At 37.9% G+C, this 19,652-nt stretch overlaps 1 protein-coding gene across 2 annotated transcripts in view; it reads left to right on the top strand.

Moving 5' to 3' along the window:
• The window catches only part of ZFAT (zinc finger and AT-hook domain containing), a 115,785-nt gene that overhangs the window by 67,183 nt on the left and 28,950 nt on the right, over window positions 1-19,652 (top strand). For both annotated transcript variants that reach the window (XM_058830557.1, XM_058830556.1), the window contains exons 5-9: window positions 5,257-5,407; window positions 5,676-7,147; window positions 8,367-8,599; window positions 14,977-15,064; window positions 18,820-18,969. In XM_058830557.1, the coding sequence (XP_058686540.1) occupies window positions 5,257-5,407; window positions 5,676-7,147; window positions 8,367-8,599; window positions 14,977-15,064; window positions 18,820-18,969 (2,094 nt within the window). The remainder of the gene's footprint in view (window positions 1-5,256; window positions 5,408-5,675; window positions 7,148-8,366; window positions 8,600-14,976; window positions 15,065-18,819; window positions 18,970-19,652) is intronic.

The following is a 19,652-nucleotide window of genomic DNA, read 5'->3' as shown; positions in this document are numbered from 1 at the left end:
AGAAAGGTAATGGATTTACAGCTATAGAAATCTGAAAGCTGGCATTAACCCACAAAGTAAATACAGTTTCAATAAAAGTTGTAAATTTTCTTTAGTGCAGACCCCAAAGTTCCTTGATAGGCTTGAGAGGTGAGCCTGGGCAAAGCTCTTGCAGGACAAGGCCAAGCACAGGGTCCTGCACCTGGATGTGGAGTGATAGGACAAAGGGAAGTAGCTTCAAACTCAAAAAGGGTAAGTTTAGATTAGGCTGTAGGAAGAATTTTTTCACTGAAGAGGGTGGTGAGGTGTGGAAAAGTTTGCTCAGAGAACTTGTGGATGCCCCATCCCTGGAGGTGTTCAAGGCCAGGTTGGATGGGGCTTTGAACAGTCTGGTCTAGTGGAAGGTGGCTCTGATCACAGCAGACAGGTTGGAATTAGATGACCTTTAAGGTCCCTTCCTACCTAAACCATTCCATGGTTCTATAACTGGAGGGATGTGGAAACCTTGAAGAGAAGTGCTGAGTTCATGAGCACACCAAGATGTCAGATCAAACACAGAACAGTTTTTCGTAAGCATCACAATTAAAAGAGGGAATAACTACAATTATATGCATTTCTGAAAATTGCTTTGAATGGCAGACACTTTTTTCTTAGTCTGTTTTTAAAACAAGTGAATAAATTCAGCCAAATATTCCATCTACAGGGTTTTTAATGTATTTTATTTCCCATGTTTAAATTCTGTGAATTTTCAAGGTGTCTAAAACCAATTTATTATTCATGCTCAGTTAGTTTGATTCAGGAGAGATGTGAACATTTAAATTATTGTTTTATGTAAATTCTGTAATATTTTCAAGACTCAGTTTGTTACTAGAAGATTCGTTTTAAGTTCCTGTGATGATGGCCAGTGGTAGAATTTTTTTGTTTGTTTTCAGGAAATAAAAAAAATAGCATGAAGCATTCAGTTTCTTGAGAATAATTATTTTTTGTTTTCTAGAGGAGTTGGATTTTTTCCCAAGTACAAATTCTTAATAAAACACTGTGATGGCTTTTCTCTCCCTGATTTCCACTGTCCATAAAAGTCCAGCTGAGTTCTCATGCTACTATGTGAGAGGATTCTATTTTTAATCTATGAACACTTAGTTCCTTCTTCCATTTAAATTTTTGGGCAGTGGGGAAAAAGTGGAAGAATGTAATTTTGCTTACTATTTTGGGATTGAATTAGTTGAACTGGTGGCAGTCTTTTTAACTGACAGCAGTATTTTTTATTTAAGATAATTTCTGTTCTGTTGCTCATAGAATGATGGTTGTGGGTTTATGAGACATCTGAATGGATTTAATATCAGGCAAAATGAGCCTCCTGGGGAAAGGAGGAGGACTGGGACTAACCCTTTTCAAACTATCTTGGTCAATAAGAACAGACTGCTGCCACAAGCATGTGCTGTTCTCCAACCCCAACTTTCTGTCCTTCAGATCATTGTGCCTGTTGATGCACAATGTAAGAAAATTAATAATGTAGTAGTAAGTAAATTCTGTAGTAAGAAAATTAATAATGTATTTGCAGAAGGACAGATATGGTGTCGATTAGGCAGATTCCCTCTCTAACCATTGTCATAAACTCCTGTACTGGTACTTTTCAGGCATCACCAATGTGTAGTTGAATGGAGGGCCAGAGAAAAGGTGCTGTCCTTATGCTGACTTAAAGCAAACGTTGAATGAGGCAGTGTTAGGGAAATGAAACCTTTTCTCTCTGAATGTGAGCAGGTGTTTATGTTATCATGGGTTTACAGATAGATTTAGCTCAGCCAATCTAATGTCCAGCTAAAGGGAGAATCTTCATCCTCCCATACACAGGTCTGGGTTTCTATTTTTGTGTAAATTAAAATGTGTTCAACATCAGGATGACCTAACCTACACAAATATTAAATTCTCCTTTTGCTTTTTTTTTAGCTAGATTTTGAGAGTTAGAGGTAGATTTGCAGGGAGAGCTTTGGGATTATGGGTAGGGTTGGTTTCTGATGATTTGACTTTCAGAGCTGTCTTTCTACGGATCATGCACATTTGGAGAACATTTCACAGGATAATGTGGAAGCTGGAAAAACACATTCCTTCAGAAAGAGATTGCAAGAAACAAATATTCACTTCATACCCATAGCACATTATTTTAACTTTACAGGCCAGAGTACCTATATTATGAAGATTTTTTTTTTATACTTAAACTTCAGCTAAAGTCTTTTTTAAAACAAAGAATATTGGTCTAAAGGCAGCTTGCAATATCTCTGTAGGAAAGAAAAAATACACTTATTGTGTAAAATCTAATGGATTCTAACAGTTGTTGAGCTGAATCTGGATTATCATATTTAATACATATAAATTAATTTGTCTAAATCCCATCTTGCATGCATTTATATTTTCAGTCTCTGTGACATGATACAGTAATTGTTCTATAACTTTACTACATGTGGGGTGAAAGTGCATATTCCTTTATGTTGTTTTAAATCTACATTGAACTGTTTTTTGTGGGTTGTGAGATAATGATTGTTCACACTTTTTTTTTTCTGCAATATTGCTAATTACAGAGTTTTTTCTGATATTTCACTTTCAGTTACCTCTTTTTCAAGCTGAAGGTCTCTGAATTCTGTATCCCTTTCCCAAACAAAACACTTCTGATTTTGTCTTTTTATTGTTTTCTGATTCTTCTTTATCCTTTTCTGTGATCCATACTTGAAGCTTTAGTATGTTTGCAGAATTTAGTTGAATTAATAGAATTAGGTTGATGTTCTTTCCTGGTTTATTTCTGATTCATTCCTAATAATTCTATTACCTTTTAGACTGTTGATAAGTATTGGGGAACTCTGTAGTGAAGGACAGGCTGCTTTTCTAAGGGACAGACTGTAAGAGACTGGAGGCCATCTCTGAGTTTGAGCCAGAGATGAGGTTCACTGGGTAATGCTTATCTGTAGAAGCTGCTGTCAGAATGTCATGAGGAACTCAAATCTTATTCTTCTGAAGGCAGATTTACTTAGGTGATATTGACTGAAAAGAGGAAAGCAGGAGGCATAAATAAAGTCTAGTAAACTAAAGTCAATTCTGCCTTTAAAATAGAGATATGATAGTGCTGGAGGAAGGATTTTTCTGAAAGAAATGATCCGTACAGTAAATTTATTTTTTTTCCCCCCTGATATTTATATGCTTTGGCTTCTTGAAATGATTGCCTCGGGAGGCAGGAAAACCTTTATCTTCCTTATTGGCATATGATGTTTTTAATGAAAAATAAGACCTTGTATGTTTTTGCCTTGTTCTTAGCCATTTCCCTAGCCTGAATATTGAGGGCATTCTTTTGAGATTTGGGACATGTGGGAACAAGGCTGGGTAGAGCCTTGAAACCAATTTTCTCACCTTCTGGGCCTATGCTGTAGTCATTAATTTGTGATGTTGTAGTGATTGCTGTGGCTGCTGGTCTGTTGGCACCCTCAGTCAGCATCCCAAGTGGATGGAGACATCTAATGTTTCTTAATGCTTCCCTATCTTCTAATGATGGGAAGTAGCAACCTCCCACTAGGGGATGTGATTGCCTTTTGTGAGCAGGTACTTCATCAGCATGTCTGAAAATCTGAATCTCCCTCTTCAAGTTTTTAAAGACATTTGTCTCTCTGTGAACTGCAGAGGTAATTTAGAGGCAGTAACATGAAGATAACCTTGGAGCATTCTGCCTGCTCAAAGTATGCAAAAATACTGGTGAGTTAGTATTTATCTAGTGAGTATATATTTAGTTCACCCAATTTAGGTGATTAAATTTTTATGGTGGTAGTACAAAAGTCTGTTAAACAGTTCAGCAGTCCTTTTAGGAAATTCTCAAACGTCCTGAAATGCAGAAGGGCACAGAGGAGAGTTAGTGTGGAGCATTTAATGAGGATCTTTGTCTCACAGTCAGGAAATGGGAGGCTTGGAAGAGGCAATCATGCATATAAAGCAGTTTAAGACCTATTTTATTTTAACTGAGTCACTCTAAATATAGAATTTGCTTCTATTTTAAGTATTGAAGTATCAGAACACTTTTCTGGTGTCTGATATCTATTCTCTTACCTCTGTACAGAAGCCACAGACTAAGCCATGGCTCCTGTGCTGTAATGACAAGGTTCCATCTCACTGGGCTACCACAGTACAATTTGGGACATGCAGTCCTGTGGACAACCTGGCATTTGTGGGAGAGAGAGGAGCAGGAATAATATAAGTTGTAATGTTCTGGAAATATTTAGGGTGAAAACTTGGAAGATCAGTTCTGTTGAACCTACAGAATCTTTAGTACAGAACTGAAAGCATTATTAAAAAACTAGTCAAAAAAAGCTGATTTTAGATGCAACCAGTTTAGTGAGCAACAGAGCTATTACAGTTTAGTTACTCTGTTTTGTTACATGGTTGGCTGATGTCCAGACTGATAGGAAAAGCTTCAATAGCTTTACATACTCCCAAACAGCCTCTTCTCAAAATATCTCAGTTTTCCACTAAAAATCACTTTGTTTTTCTCCTTGTTGTCTATAGCACTTCTTTCCTTCATATAATGTCACTAAGTCTTTCACACCTGTTTTTGGGTAAATCCCACTGTGGTTTCAGAGACTTTATGTTAATACTGCTTATATTTTATAAATAATATCTTCAGGAATCTGGGCTTAAAGCATTCAGTAGAGCCCCTCCTGCGTGCAGTGGAGATTGAGAACATTGCATGTGGAACACAGAATCAGAATATCCTGAGTTGGAAAGGCTCCACAAAGATTGAGTCCAACCCCTGGCCCAGGACAGGGCAGCCTCAAGAATCGTGCTTGAGAGCATTGTCCAAGCACTTTTTGAGCTCTCTCAGGCTTGGAGCTGTGACCACTGCCCTGAGAAGGCTGTTCCAAACGTATTTGTGGAACTGGTTAAACAGCTTGACATAATTTTTCAAAGGATGTGGTATGAAGCAGAAACAGAAAAATCCACATTTTATTTAGAAGATTTACAATCTTTTAAAGGTGGAAATATTTGGATGTAGGATCTCCCTGTAGCAGGCTTCAATTACCATGAATAACCCTCTGAACTATCAGTCCTGGCAAGTTTTTTAAGCAGATCTGTGGTGTAAGTACTGATGGCTTCTGGAAGTGTATCTATCATTAACAACAGAAACTAAAACAGTGAAACTAATGGTTACAGAGTTTATTATTTAATTTACACTTTTATTTTATAGACAATGCACATTTCTAGTATGAGTTTTTTAATGAGCATTTTTTTTCATTCTACCTTTAGGAGCCAGAAAAATTGTTCCTCTTGAGGCTTCTCCTCATGAAAGTGAACCCACGACTCCAGATACAGCAGTCCAAGACCCATCACAACGCAAAGGATATCAAGAATATGCCATTCAGCAAACCCCATATGAACAGGCAATGAAAACAAGCAGGTAATTTTGAAGTACTTGTATTTGTGTTCGTGCAGAGTATGAAAGAAGTGCTTCGCCATCCATTTTCATGAAACATTTTTCTGAGACCTTTAAATAAAGGAACAGCTGAAAATTAACTATGAATAAGTTGTATAATTTAAAGTGCCTTTGGAGAATACATTTTTTAAAAACCTAAGCATTTCTGTCCATTGTGAATGTCTAGGGAAATTTTGACATGTTATGTTACCAAGGTTCACTACTGTAAATATAACTGTTTGGGTTTTCTCAGGTTGGGTCCAACTCAGCTGAAGATTTTCACATGTGAATACTGTAACAAGGTGTTCAAATTTAAACACTCCCTCCAAGCACATCTGAGGATTCATACAAATGAGAAACCTTACAAATGTTCTTACTGCAGTTACGCCAGTGCCATCAAAGCCAACCTGAACGTTCACCTGCGGAAGCACACCGGGGAGAAGTTCAGCTGTGATTATTGTACCTTCACTTGTCTCAGCAAAGGCCATCTCAAAGTCCATATCGAAAGGGTTCATAAGAAAATTAAGCAGCACTGTCGTTTCTGCAAAAAGAAATACTCAGATGTTAAAAACTTGATCAAGCACATGAAGGAAACTCATGACCTTCAAGATAAAAAGGTGAAAGATGTTTTTGATGAGCTTCGCTTGATGACACGAGAGGGCAAAAGACAACTTCTCTATGACTGCCATATTTGTGAGCGCAAATTCAAAAATGAACTGGACCGGGACCGTCACATGCTTGTTCATGGTGATGAGAGACCCTTTGCTTGTGAGCTCTGTGGTCATGGAGCCACTAAATACCAAGCCCTTGAGCTTCACGTTCGAAAGCACCCTTTTGTATACGTGTGTTCTGTGTGCCTGAAGAAGTTTGTCAGTTCTGTGAGGCTCCGTGCTCACATCAAAGATGTGCACGCGGATCTGCAGGAGGACTCTGTTTTTAACAGTTCTATCAACCAGAGCTTCTGCCTGCTTGAGCCAGGAGGTGACATCCAGCCAGAAGCCCTTGGTGACCAGCAGACACAAACTGCAGGTGAATCGACTGTCTCGAGTACTGATGCTGTTAGCACCCCACAGCCATCTGCTGCTAAAGGTGAATCAGCAGCTGCAGATGTTAACCATGATGGTCACCATAATGGTGATGTAAAAATTGATGCAGTCCTTTCCTTAGAATTGGAAAGTCCTCTGGTGAAGAATGTAGCAGAGACGCTGTGTCAGACGACAACAGACGTAGCAGTCCCAGACGTGCAGCCCTGTGTAGCATCAGATTGCTTCCTGCTGAAAAATGGTACTGCCGGCCCTGAGGAGTTAAAAGGTACACCCCCAAATGAAGAGGAAGTTAATCAGTGCAGTTCTGTAAACAAGCAGGGTGAAGAAATTCATCTTTTACTATCTGAAGACAAAAGTTTAAATGTGAGTCAGAACAACGCAATGACTGAGAACCTTCCAGTCCTTGAAGAGAGAATCCAGTCTGTTCCTCCTGGTGAATCAGAAACAGACAATCCTCCCATTCAAAGTTTGGCAGAAGCCACAGGCCCTTTGGCAGCAGCAGAGGCTGGTGCAGCCACCAGCCCTCAGGCAGCCCCTTCTAACACAGCTACAGCCAACGGGGGGAATGGATCCGTCGCCTTCATGCAGATCTTGGACAGCTTGCAGAAGAGACAAATGAACACTGAATTGCGTGACAGGATAAGAAAGGTGTATGGAGACTTGGAATGTGAATATTGTGGTAAGGAGCAGTGGAATTATGTTTGGGGTTTTTTAAATCTTATGCTTTTTTCTGCTCCTTTGGTTTACAGTGTTTGATATATTTATGTATCTTTGCAGCGGGATTAATTTTGTAGTTCAGTATGGATTCTGGGGTCCAGTGGGATTTACTTTTTGCTGTACAAATAATGTGAAATGAGTCAAGTGTCCTCAAAAAAACCCACCAGTGGAATATGGAAAAGCAGTACCTTGCAAGGCTCAATTTTCTGTTGAGGTGAAATTTGATAGAATTCAATTATTTCTGTCAACACGGGTCTCCCCAGGTCACAACTTTGACTGGGGCCAAGCACAGCACATTCAGGTATGTGATCAGCATTAGTTCAGTCCATGCTGTAATGCTTGAGCTTCATTATCAGCTTACTAAAAAATTCAGGTTTTTTTAATATAGTGTGGGAGGATTTATAGTAATATACATTCTGTACAATAGAAACATACATACTGGCATAATTTTGTGTCTTGTTTTGAACCAGGTTCTTTGAGATGAAAATTTTAATTACACGGTATCAGATCAAGACTATCCTGATTGTAATTGGCTTGGGTTTTTTAATTTATGGAAGTGGGAATAACACACCTTTCCCGTTTATTCTAACTAAAAATAATTGTGTTTATGTTACTGGAAAGGAAGTAATTTGGGATATATTTTGTAGTTTTTATTTTTGAAAAGGGAAGGGAATCAAAGTCTGAAAAAACAAATTTCTAAACACCATAACATTGTACTTCGGATGAATTGCTCTGAGCTTTTTGGTGCCATTGTGCCAAAAAGGCTTTAAGAAGCAGTAACATGAAAGAAAGTAACAAAAAATATTTTGACAGTCTCTTTAAGTGTCCAGTTGCATTCAGATTCTTTGTTAATTCCTTCTTTCCTAAAGAAATCTTTAGATTCTTTCCTAAAGAAAAGATATAAAGAACTTGTTCTTTAGGAAAAAGATCACTGATATGTATTAAAGTTGCTCTTGTTAGACTGTTTCAGAACATTTAACACAATCTTTTTGGGCAAAGGTGGATTTGTAAATATATTTTCAGTAGCAAAGAGTCTTTAGACAAGTTTTCATTAAAAACAAAAGAGACAGGATTCAAACAGTGTGTTTTGTCCTGAAAGAAAATTGGTTTGTTTTTTTTTTTTTAATTTTCACTAACAATTGTTTAGGAATTACTTTCTTCATGTCTAATTTAATTTTCAGGCAAGTTGTTTTGGTATCAGGTGCACTATGACATGCATGTCCGTACGCACACTCGAGAACATTTATATTACTGCTCCCAGTGCAATTATTCTTCTATCACCAAGAACTGCCTTAAGCGCCACGTCATTCAGAAACACAGCAATATTTTGCTGAAATGTCCCACAGAACATTGTGACTACTCCACTCCAGATAAATACAAGCTCCAGGCACACCTTAAGGTTCACACTGATATGGTGAGTAGCAAACCAAACGTGGTTTTGACTGAATTCCTTGTCCTCTTCAGTGTTTGTGATTCTGTGGTAATACCTTAAGATGTAGCTCAGGGTTCTTTCCTGTGTGTTCTCTGCACACTTCTGGGAATACCTGACCTAGAGCAACAGGATATTTGGATCTTCTCAGAGCTGTTTCCAGGAAAGTGTGTTTGTATCCATTTTTCCTTTGGTTTTCCCAGTATTTTCAAATCCTTTGGCATTTAAGCAAGTAGAATAAAGTTGGTACTATTGTTGCATTATTTCATTCTATGAATCTGAATTCCCTTCCTTCATAAATAAATTACTTGAGTGAAATGAAAATATGTTCTTAATTACTACAGACAAAAGATATTTAAGTTGTTGAAAAGGATTTTTTTCCTGGTAGTTCCATCTAGCTGCAGTTGAACGTCTGCCATTTTCTGTTGTGTTGGCAAAGACAGAGAGATCCATTTTAAAGGTTCCTGTCTGGTTCAGAAAGCCCTCCAGCTCAGAGTGCTGTGTGCTAAAACCAGGTATTAGTAGGCTATTGGTCAGTATTTCCAACAGCTGATACTTTGAATTTATTTGAGCAGAACAACACTTCACCTCCTACTCTTCATAAACAGTTATTTCTGGAGAACTTTAAAACCAAACAGAAGAGATGACACAAAAAGAAGAATTTCCCACCCTTGTGTCCTCCCCTTCTGTAAATATTTGAAATGGAATCTAAATTTGTTGAGAAAGGTACAGAAAATTCACATAATAGACATTCTTTGTGGGTGTTTTTGAATTAATGATGTTTAAAATGCCCATCTGATAGCAAAAATCTGTGTAATTGTGGTCTAAGAACACTGAAGAAAAAAGTCTGCAGTTGGCTCTCCTGTATCCTTCTGTAAGTACCTGTTTTTCAAGTGTGATGGATGTCCAACAGCTCCCACCAGGAAGATAATTTTCATAATTCTAAACAGAACTGAGAAAATGGATTTTATAATTAAAAACATTATGACAGCAAGATCTTTCAGAAGCATGCTTACTGATGCTTACTGTCAAATATATTTATTTAAAAGGATTGAAAAAATAATGTATTAGAATTTACTTAGTAACTGAATTTGGCAATTCTCACATTGGTCTTTGTGCCCAGTGCTTTGTGTATTTACTCCACGCATATCTCATTGGAAAGTTCCACTTCTTCAAATATATATCCGTGCACAGTTAAATGTGGAAATCTATTTTAATTTTAATTTGAAAAATCAATTCTTAATAAATATTAAAATTAAAACTGTTCTGGAGACAGAAGATACTGAAATCTCAGTTCAGTTCCTTGTGTGGATGCATATCCTTCATCACCTCCTTGCTGGCTGCATTTCAGCTGTATCCCTGCATTATTTGTAGAAGATAAATGATGGGTATTGAGAAGCAGCTTTCCCTTCATCCTTGTATATATCACTCTATAGCCACCCACCCTACTCTCTCTGCAGCACTCAAGTCTTGCACTGAATTTGGGATTGGTTGTTCTGTGGCAGATGATGATGGGGAGTGTGGATGTGCTGCCTCTTGCCTTCTGTATCCGCTACACGTTGTTGTTAAAGGGAAGATTTTTACTTCTGAAGCCTGGGAATTGAGGTGTGGCTTCATTCAAAACCAAAACCTTATATATTCTCTGAATTTCAGTACTCATATTTTGCTCCTAGGGCTTTTGTTGTATATTTTTGATGTATATTGGCATTTATTGAGCTCTTCCGAAGTTCAAATCATGACATGACCAATGTCATGGGACCTAGGAAAGGGCTGGGCAGTTTCAAATTGCTTTAGTACAATTTATATTATGAATGAGCTCATGGTAGCATTAAAGGGCAGGGTATGGAATTAAACAATGCTGATGTAGGTACCAGAGTTTGTTTACAATCCCCTGTGGCTTTTGCCATACTCACTGTGTTGAGCAGATAAACATCACAGAGAGGTTTGTCTCTGGAAATATTTTATGTCTGTGTATGTAGTTGATACTGCAACATTAGCACCTCTATAAAACTTCAGTTCAGACCCAGGACCACCACTCATTATTAGGTGCCTACATCTGCTTTCTTGCACATTTTGGGATGTAAATTATTCCTGTCTTTGGAAGGATGCTTATAAATTCCATTATGCTGCTGACCTTTCATGTAATAGCATAGCTGTTGGTAGGATGTGAGATGCTCAAGCTGTGATTGCTTATTTGCCTTCCTGAGGAGAGTAAATTTTCACATGGTCACTGGTCTGGCTGTGTTAGCTCTGCCTTTGGAGCAGTGCTGCTGTGCAGTCGAGAGTGCAAGGTACTGCAAAGGGAAGCAATTAACAAAAACATCTCTGATCTAATGATCAGGCACTGTTGGAAAACAGCTTTTGCTCTTAGTCCTCAATTCCATAATTAATGTCAGCTTGGCATTGGTTTATACTAATGGTTATTTCATGAAAAATGCTTAAGTACTGTATGCAGGTGCTTGTCATTTTGTGAGCTGAGTTCTGCTTCTTGTCAGAGTTCAGAAAAGTCTGTTTAAATATCTGTGTTTTCCTGTAGCCTCCTTCACACACATGTGCACAGCTGTCTCCTAGGTACATCACATCCTTTTAGCTGAGTTGCATTTTAATGGGATATCAGTTTAATGCAGGAATCTTCCAGGAAAATTTTAATTTGAGCATCATGACAACTGTGGTGAAGATTTCTGGAGTCTTCAGTCCTCAGAAGTGTAACTCAGGGGTCTAATTCTAATCCCATGGGTGTTAGAAATTAAATTTCTGTTGATCTGAATAGATGTGGTAGCAGGCTTTGGCCCTTTATTCCTCTACAAAATTATGCAGTCAAATGTTGTGTTAATTGAGTTGTGGGAAGTTTTTCTGCAAATGTTCTGTGAGTGCCAATGTTTAGTAGAGGGTTTTAATTTTTCTTTTTGTGACTGTATAATTGTATACCTACCCCTTGAATTATCTTGGAACACATGCCTCAGAGAAATAAAATTCTCTTCAGAGCACTATAAATGGATAATGCAATATAGCTGATGCTTTCTTAGCACAATTTTAATTCATTTATATGAAGAGAAATGCATTGTAATTATTATGTAAGTGGCCTTATTTAATAGCAAAACAACATAAGAAAATTAGTGATAGCATTAGACTAATTTATTTTCATTAGGTTTAAAAATATTTATGTACCTAAATTATGTACCTGTTTTATGGAATGTAAACAACACTTTCAGTGAAAAACCTACTTTATTTAGGAATTATTTTAAGTTTATTATATTTTCTCAAATTGGTTAATAGGGGTGTTGAGCAAATATCAGGAAGTGATTGACTTTGAAATTTAAATAGCTGATCGCACTTTGCAGCTGGTCTCCAGCAAAGGTAGATCTATCTCTCTCCATGCATTGCTTCTGTTCCTGTCCTTCAGAAAAACATTCAAAGGCATTTAGAAGGCAGGTATTCCAATAAGGCATAGGAAAAATAACTTTTTTCTTACCAGGGAAAACTTGCAGGCTAAGAATGTGGTTCAGGTATTAATGCAACCTCAGCCTTCAAAGGGCTTCTCTCATCACCTGATGCCAGGGCCCCTGAAGAGCTGTGGTGCAGGGAACCTTCTCTGGGGCTCTGTGTTGTGCTCAATGGCTTCATTTGCAACAGGGGATTTTTAAAGGCTCTTTTGAGAGTGATGGGATTACACTGGAGCATTCACACAAGGTCTCAGGGCAGCAACAGAAGAACACTTAAGCATTCCAAGCTGACAGCATAAGCTCCAATACTCTGCCACTGGCCTGGGTACCCAGCAAAGAGAGGTTTGGCTTCAGCTGGGCGCTCCCGGTGAGAAACTGGAGATTGACAGACACACTTTGAAGGGACTCAATGCTCATACTCACACTCTGTTACACTACAGAAGATAATTCTTTTGAAGATCACTTCTGCAGAACTTGGTGTAGATAACTTTTGAACAGCTTGAAAAAAGCTGTTGGGATTATTTCATTTTTGAGGAATTTTGTTACCAGCATCTTGTGAAAAGATGTTCTTAGCACCCATCCATTCATGTTGCTCTATAGCTCTTGATGCATTTTCTGATTATTTTGATTTTTCCTCTTAAGACATAGGCTTATAGCTTTGCCTTCCTCAAGAATATTAATAAGAATGTAAAGTTGTCACAGTTAACAGCCCTTCAGTTGAAGTAGTGTTTGAGTAGTGGAGTGTTGAAATTTTTTTTATTATTTAACATTTGTCTTAGTGTTGTGGTCATACTGAGAAATACTTAATTCAGTGAGTATTAAAGACCAGGTACACCCAACTGTACATTAAAAGTATACTGTTTTTTTCCTTTATTTATTGCATATTTTGAAATCAGATATATAGCAAGTTTGAGGAATAGACCGAGATCTGTGAACAAGTTTCAGCTCAAGAGTTCCAAATGATATTGTGCTGTTCTCTTATATGTGCCAAATTATGAATGTACTCCTTGGAAAAGGTGCAAACATTGCTATGGAGTTTTGTTATGATTGATCTGCCAATCTTTATTGGAGTAATGTGTTCACAAAAAATCCAAAATCATCAGTAGCAGGTTTCTGTTTTATCGATTGAGAGACCCTAATTCTACAACTTAACATCTCTTTTTCAAGGTTTTGTCAGCTTTGTAGGTTCCTTGAATCTCTTCCAAAACTCAGCTAGTATTCTCTGATGTTTCTTTTTTTCTCTTAAAATTTTTAGGGCTTAAAATTATGACAGCCCCAGCTCCATTCCAGCAAGGTACTGCCCTCAGGGTGGTAATCCTTGTGTAGCTGCCATCCCCAGTTCCTGGTGCAGGTGTTCTCACAGGAGCTAATGCCTGTCAACTCAGGCAGAATTCTCCTTGTGCCACTGCCTTATTAATGGCAGTGAGAGCTCCATATCCTACAGTTGTGGGAGTATTTATTGCTATTTCAGCCCAGGTATTCTGGGGCTACTGCTGGTTTTAACTTGTAGGTTTTGTTTTGAGAAGCACAGTTATTTGTTTCTCAGAGGTACATGAGACTGACTGAAAATGCTGCATCATATTCCAAAACCTGTCTGCCATGAAAACCCATCAATTTTGGCTTTTCTTTTGAGAGAGGTGTCCATTTTCAGCTGTACAACTGCATCATCTGGACAATAATGACCTCCTTGTACAGCCCTCCTCGCTATTCAGAGATGCTCTTTGGTCAAAGGTCAGAAACTGGTAGAGTCCAGGACCCTTATCCTCCTGTGATCTCCACATTTCTCGCTCATAACACAGGGTTCTGTCTCATTTTGATCAATAATCTTCCATCCATACTTTTCAGGAAGTATTTCTGTCATCCTGAAATAAGTAGTGAAGTGTCTGTTCTGTGGCTTCAGCTCACCTTCTTAGGGATCTCTGGTAGGGGGGTACCTGCACTTCTCCAACCAGTAATGTGTCACCTGGGCACCTGTTCAGCTGTCAGGACTAACTAGACTCCCTCCATCTGTGGTTTTGATAATCCACTCACAAATTAATCCACTCAGTGCAGAGGTGACTATGACCCATTCATTTGATTGAGCATCCAGTGCCAGCAGGTATTTCTGGAAAGATCAATCTCCCCAGTTTATATTATCATTGTCAAGTTTTAATTTGAAGTGTAATGGAGAAAATTCCTACATTTTTACATGCAGTTAGATGCATTTGTGAAAAATGAAAATTACAATTAGACTAAAATTGCATATAGGAAGAAATTACATCAAAACTCTCCAGTTGAACTTGATTGATAGTTTTAAATCTCTTATAACATCAGTGACACTGAGAAAATCCACAGTAGTCTGTAAGTCTTTAAATCAAAATAGTAGAATAAGGCTTTATCAGTAATACATAAAATGCTGAATATTTATAAAGTAGTTAGGAATGTAGACACTGAATAAGTAATGGTATCTGTCATTGTTAACTCTGCTGCTCCATTTCATGCCATTTTATAAATCCACATAGTGGTGGTTTTCTTCAGAAGGGTAAGATCTGATCCTTAGGTTTCAGAAGGGTAGACTTATGAAAAAAATAAGAATGAAACCCTAAATATTACTGCTTACATCAAGTACATTTTCTTCTGTTATGTGCCTTGATCTTTTGACTCCTGATTTTCTACAGAGTCAGTCAGAAGATAATTCTTACATTTATTGTGCATATTCTCGTCTGCTGTAACTTGGAGCCCTGTACTCATGAGGATTAATGATATGCTTAGAGTCTTTTAATATTTCTCCTTCACTTATTTCACTATAAATACATTCATTTTTTCCTTAAAAACCAAACCTTGAATTATAACTTTGTTGAGAACCATGTAATACTGAATAACGACTGTAGTGATTATACCAGTAGACTGAAAATGCAATCTCTCTCTTTCTCACTTAAGGATAAAAAGAGTTATTCCTGTCCTGTGTGTGAGAAGTCATTTTCTGAAGATCGACTTATAAAATCTCACATCAAGACAAATCACCCTGGTAAGAAAAAAATCAAGGAAGATTTCTCAGTCTGTTGTAATAATGGATGAGGGTTTAGAATGAGCAGTGAAATGTGATTAAATTCCTAAGAAAGAGAACAGTCTATTTCTAATTCAACTGGTTTAGAGTAAAAATTGTGTTGGTTTTGCAGATTAGAATTTAGAGTGAGAAGTGTTACTGTTTGAGCATGTGTGTTGTGGACTATGCCAGGTAATTGTGCTAAGAAGTCTGTCTTCATCTGGCAAAGGGTGAATTCAAATTAAGCACTGGGAAGTTTAGGATTAGGCATATAGACATCCTGTAGCAGCCCAGGAGATGTAAGCTGGCCTTACATGAGCTGACAGAAATGCATTTAGGGCTCATGAATTGTCTGGAGGTGAGTGATGTGAGTGCAGAGCTGGCCCTGCGTGTGCCCAGCTCCCGTGGGCTGGGCTGGAGGCTGCAGCAGGGCTCCCACTAGAAGCAGCAGGGATGTGGTGTGGCCAGCAGTAATGGAGCTGGCACACCTGGCTGGATCCAGCAAACTGCTCCAAACTCTGTTTATACCTTGAATTCTGGTGCTCTGATTTGTCAGTGCAAGTGCAAGGTAGCATGAATGTGGTGAGTCAGTGTGCTGTGCCTGAGTAAACAATCCTTTCTCAGACCTTGGGAATTCGATCCCGAAATGCTGGTGTGGGGTCTGATTTAAACTTCGCTGATGTGAACTCAGCAGAGCCGCACTGGTGTGTCCCTAATTTCCTGCTTCTCAGGATCTGTCTTACATTGGATAGAAAGCCCTGCTGCTACTGCAGAAGAGGGAGAGGTGACACTTTTGTTAATTCATCTACAGTGCTCCTTATCACCTGACATAATTGGATACAAAGAAGGAAAACATTGGTTATGTTCAGACTGAGTCTGAGGAGAAAATCCAATTAAAATTATGTAATTTGCCTTGTCTTTCTTGTCAGATGTACAGCATAATAGGTAAAGCAGTATTTTATCTTCCTACTGCCACTAGATAGTGCTAGATTCGTGTTTTAAACAATTTCCTTCACTGTAATTTCATCCTGAACTCCCACTTCAGCTCTTTAGTTACTAAACCTCTTTATTTGCAGACCACTCCAGAGCAGTGTGGTTGGAGGGCTTGTCGTACGTCAGAGGACATGTCTGATGCAGGAAATTGAGATGAGAAAAGGCTTCTGAGCTATACTGTAGTCAGGAGGTATAACACCAGTAAGCACAGAAATTGAATCTCAGGAACTGTGCCTTTAAAGCCCTCGTGCTGCCTCAGGCAGGGAGCATAGGAGGCTTTCCTAAGTAACAGGACCTGTGAACTGGCAGGACGTGATGTTCTGTGCCCCTACATGTTGCCAGTAGCCTGCACTGGCTGCTGACTGATCACTGTGTGCTGCATCAAGATCCAGAAATACCAGTTAACTCTGGAGCCTTGGAGTAGTAAACTCATGCACTTAAATACTCCTGAACAATTAATTTGGTATCTGAATCCTTCTAAATATTTATTTTTTTTTATCCAAGTGGGTTTTTTAAACTCTTACAATAGAAGTAAGGTTTAAAAGGATAATCTGCACTATTATTTTGTGTTTCCATTTTTCATTCATGTACCACAGGCGCATAGAGCTTAAAGGCAGAATAGCTGATTTATTAGATGTATCTCTATGGTACTGCAGAAATACTACATCTAAGATACGCCTATGCAATAGTTATGCAATGACCCTGTTTTAATATATGGAGGAGAATTAATGCACAAACCTTTTTTATTTCTGTGAATTTTTTCCTTGTAATCAGGAAGAAATCCTTTAGTTGTACACCATACTTAATTACAAGCCAAATAAATGTGAGGGTTCTGACAGTATAAGCTATTAAATACTGCAGTGGCATGAGTGCAGTTGTTTTCAAAAATGTAAATGAAAATGAATAAAGATGAAAGGAAAGACAGGTACTGTTAACAGGAATTGAATTTTAAAATGGCATATCAAAAATTAATTTAAACTGAAACACCTTCATATTTATCATTCAAATGTAATTTTTAGAACTCCCCCTCTTCTTCCTTTCCTAGTATCATTCAGCATGCCCCACTCCCTTGTCTCTTCAGTTTCATCAAGTAGAAAGTATGAAATCAAAGAGTTCTCCTTTCTTTTCTATATTTGCAGAGGAGTTGAATTTTGGTCCCATGAAGGCTGTGAGACAAAAATCTCCGTAGACTTTGGTAGAGCAGTATTTCAAACCAAAGAGATAAGAGAGCCCAATGATTTTTTACTCAGCAGTGAAGGAGGAGTCTTGGGTTGTGGTCCCAGCTCCCAGAATTATCTACCTTTCATCCACTGTCTGATTTAATATGATATTTCTTAATAGTTCTGAGACATGAGAGGCATCAGCTTCCATAGCTCCCCACTGAGCAGACATCCTAGCCTGCAGTCATGAATGAAGCATCTAAGCCATGAAAGGCAGATGAGGGTTCAGACTTTTGGCTGTATTTATCTTTTTTTGGTACCTTAGAACTTATCTCTGCTCAGTTCATGGGCTTTTACAGTCAGCTTTTGAGGTTATTTTCCCTGTGCATATGAGTTCAGGCAGGATTTTTGTGATTCCATTCTGGGACCGATCATCAGGAGACAAGGTGAATTTGGTAAAAATCTAAGTTTAGTCAGGAACTTTCAAATTTATAAGATTTGTGGCATAATATGTCACCAGCTTTCATGTCTTAAGGTTTAGATTGCATGAGTGTTGTATTTTCATTAAGTCAAGAGATAGCATTTCATTCATCTGACGCGTATTGAGCAATTTGATTTATTTTTAAAAGCATCTGGCAATGTTTTCATTATGTGTCTGGGCCACTTTAATTTAAACTTCATTATTTTGAACTTTTTCACTGTGACAACCAAAACATTATCTCATATGAAGGAAATACACAGAATTGAGTGTGTCTAGCTTGAATAAGAAAAGGCCAGGAGAGGAATTTTAATTGCTGTCTTTGCAATCTAATTAAAAAGAAGACAGAGGGAGATTTTTCTTGGAGCTGTACAGTGAAGGGATATCAGTTGAAACAAAGGGATTCTGACTAGAACTGGGAAAACAGTTTTGAGTGTAAAGATGGTTAAACACTGGAATGGGCCAAGAGAGGCTGTGGAATCTGCATCCATGGATGTGTTCAGAGCAGGAATGAATATGACCCCAAGCAACTTGATGTAACTTTGAAAATGGAACTGTAAAGTTGACCCTGCTTGGAGAAGGTGACCTTAAAGGTCCCTTCCAGTCACATTTATTCCATGAGCCTGGCTTTTCCTTTAAAGTTCCTGATTATCAGCATTCTGACCATTGTAGCTGTGGCTGAAGTGAATAGTCTTAGGATCCTTGATATCTAGAAATCTGGGGTGAAATCTTGCATAAAACTTTTGAAAATATTGAAGAAAAAAGTGCCAATTTAGCTTACGGGGAAGGGTCATAGTAATAAAATGATCTTTTGTGCCAGTGGCCCAACCAAATTTTTTTATATTTAAACTTTTTTTTTTTTTTTTTTTAAACAGGCAGTGAGGACAGTGAGTTCACAGATCAGGAGAGAAAGGACAGAGCATCCTAGAAGGCCTAAAGGAAAAACAGGTCCTTGTGCTCTTTGCTCAAGTCAGTTTTGATTAGGAGTAAGGGAAATACAGCTTTTTAAAAGTTGAACTGAATCAGGATCAAGCTCTTCAAGATTAATTACAAAGTAAATTCCGCCATATCCTTCTGGTTCTTACTATCTTTTCCATTTCTCTCAGAGGTTTCAATGACAACTATTTCTGAGATTCTTGGCAGAAGAGTTCAGCTGAAAGGACTTATTGGAAAACGAGCTGTGAAATGTCCCCACTGTGATTTTTATTTTATGAAGAATGGTTCAGACCTTCAGCGTCATATTTGGGCTCATGAAGGTAAAACTCTGGTTTTAAGCTTTTGGCATATAATGAGTCTCATATTCCACTGAAGCTTTACTGACATAGAAAAAAACAGATTGAAGTTTGTTTCTATACTCAAATGCAAAACTTTAGGCTACATTGGAGGTTAATTAATTAGTTTAATGGATTCTGGATCACATGTGGAACTTCACACTCAGAACATGAACAGACAGATTAAATGTTTTATAAAAATTAATTAAATTCTGATGCAGTTTTTTTCCAAAACTCATTCATAAACATCTATAAAGTATTCTATGTGAGTAAAGAGGAGTGAATTAAATACATGCTCAGTATTTTAAAACAAGTAATTTTCTGTATCTTCTGTGCTGTCTGTGCTGGTCCTTTTACATTTGTCCAAAAATCTTTGTTCTGGAAATCTGTTAGTAAACCAATTTAAATCCAGTTGCTTTGATGTATACATATAAATTCTGTGGGTGTTTTGATTAAATCCTGCAGAGCATGGCAGCTAGCTGCCACAGACACAGACTGTGATCAAAATCCCCTAAGATAATGCTCTTCATATTTAAGACTTTTTAGGGAGAAATTCCAGTAATATGGCAACAGGTGGGTTAAAAATGCCTTGAATTTAAAATCTTTAAGCAGTAAAATCTTGTGTCTACCCAGTCTGTGTATTTTTATAAAAGGTTGAAGACAGCTTA

This window comes from Poecile atricapillus, chromosome 2 (assembly GCF_030490865.1).
Source record: "Poecile atricapillus isolate bPoeAtr1 chromosome 2, bPoeAtr1.hap1, whole genome shotgun sequence".
Taxonomy (NCBI): domain Eukaryota; kingdom Metazoa; phylum Chordata; class Aves; order Passeriformes; family Paridae; genus Poecile; species Poecile atricapillus.
Note: the sequence above shows the minus strand (reverse complement) of the source record. Positions and strands in the feature narration are given on the sequence as shown.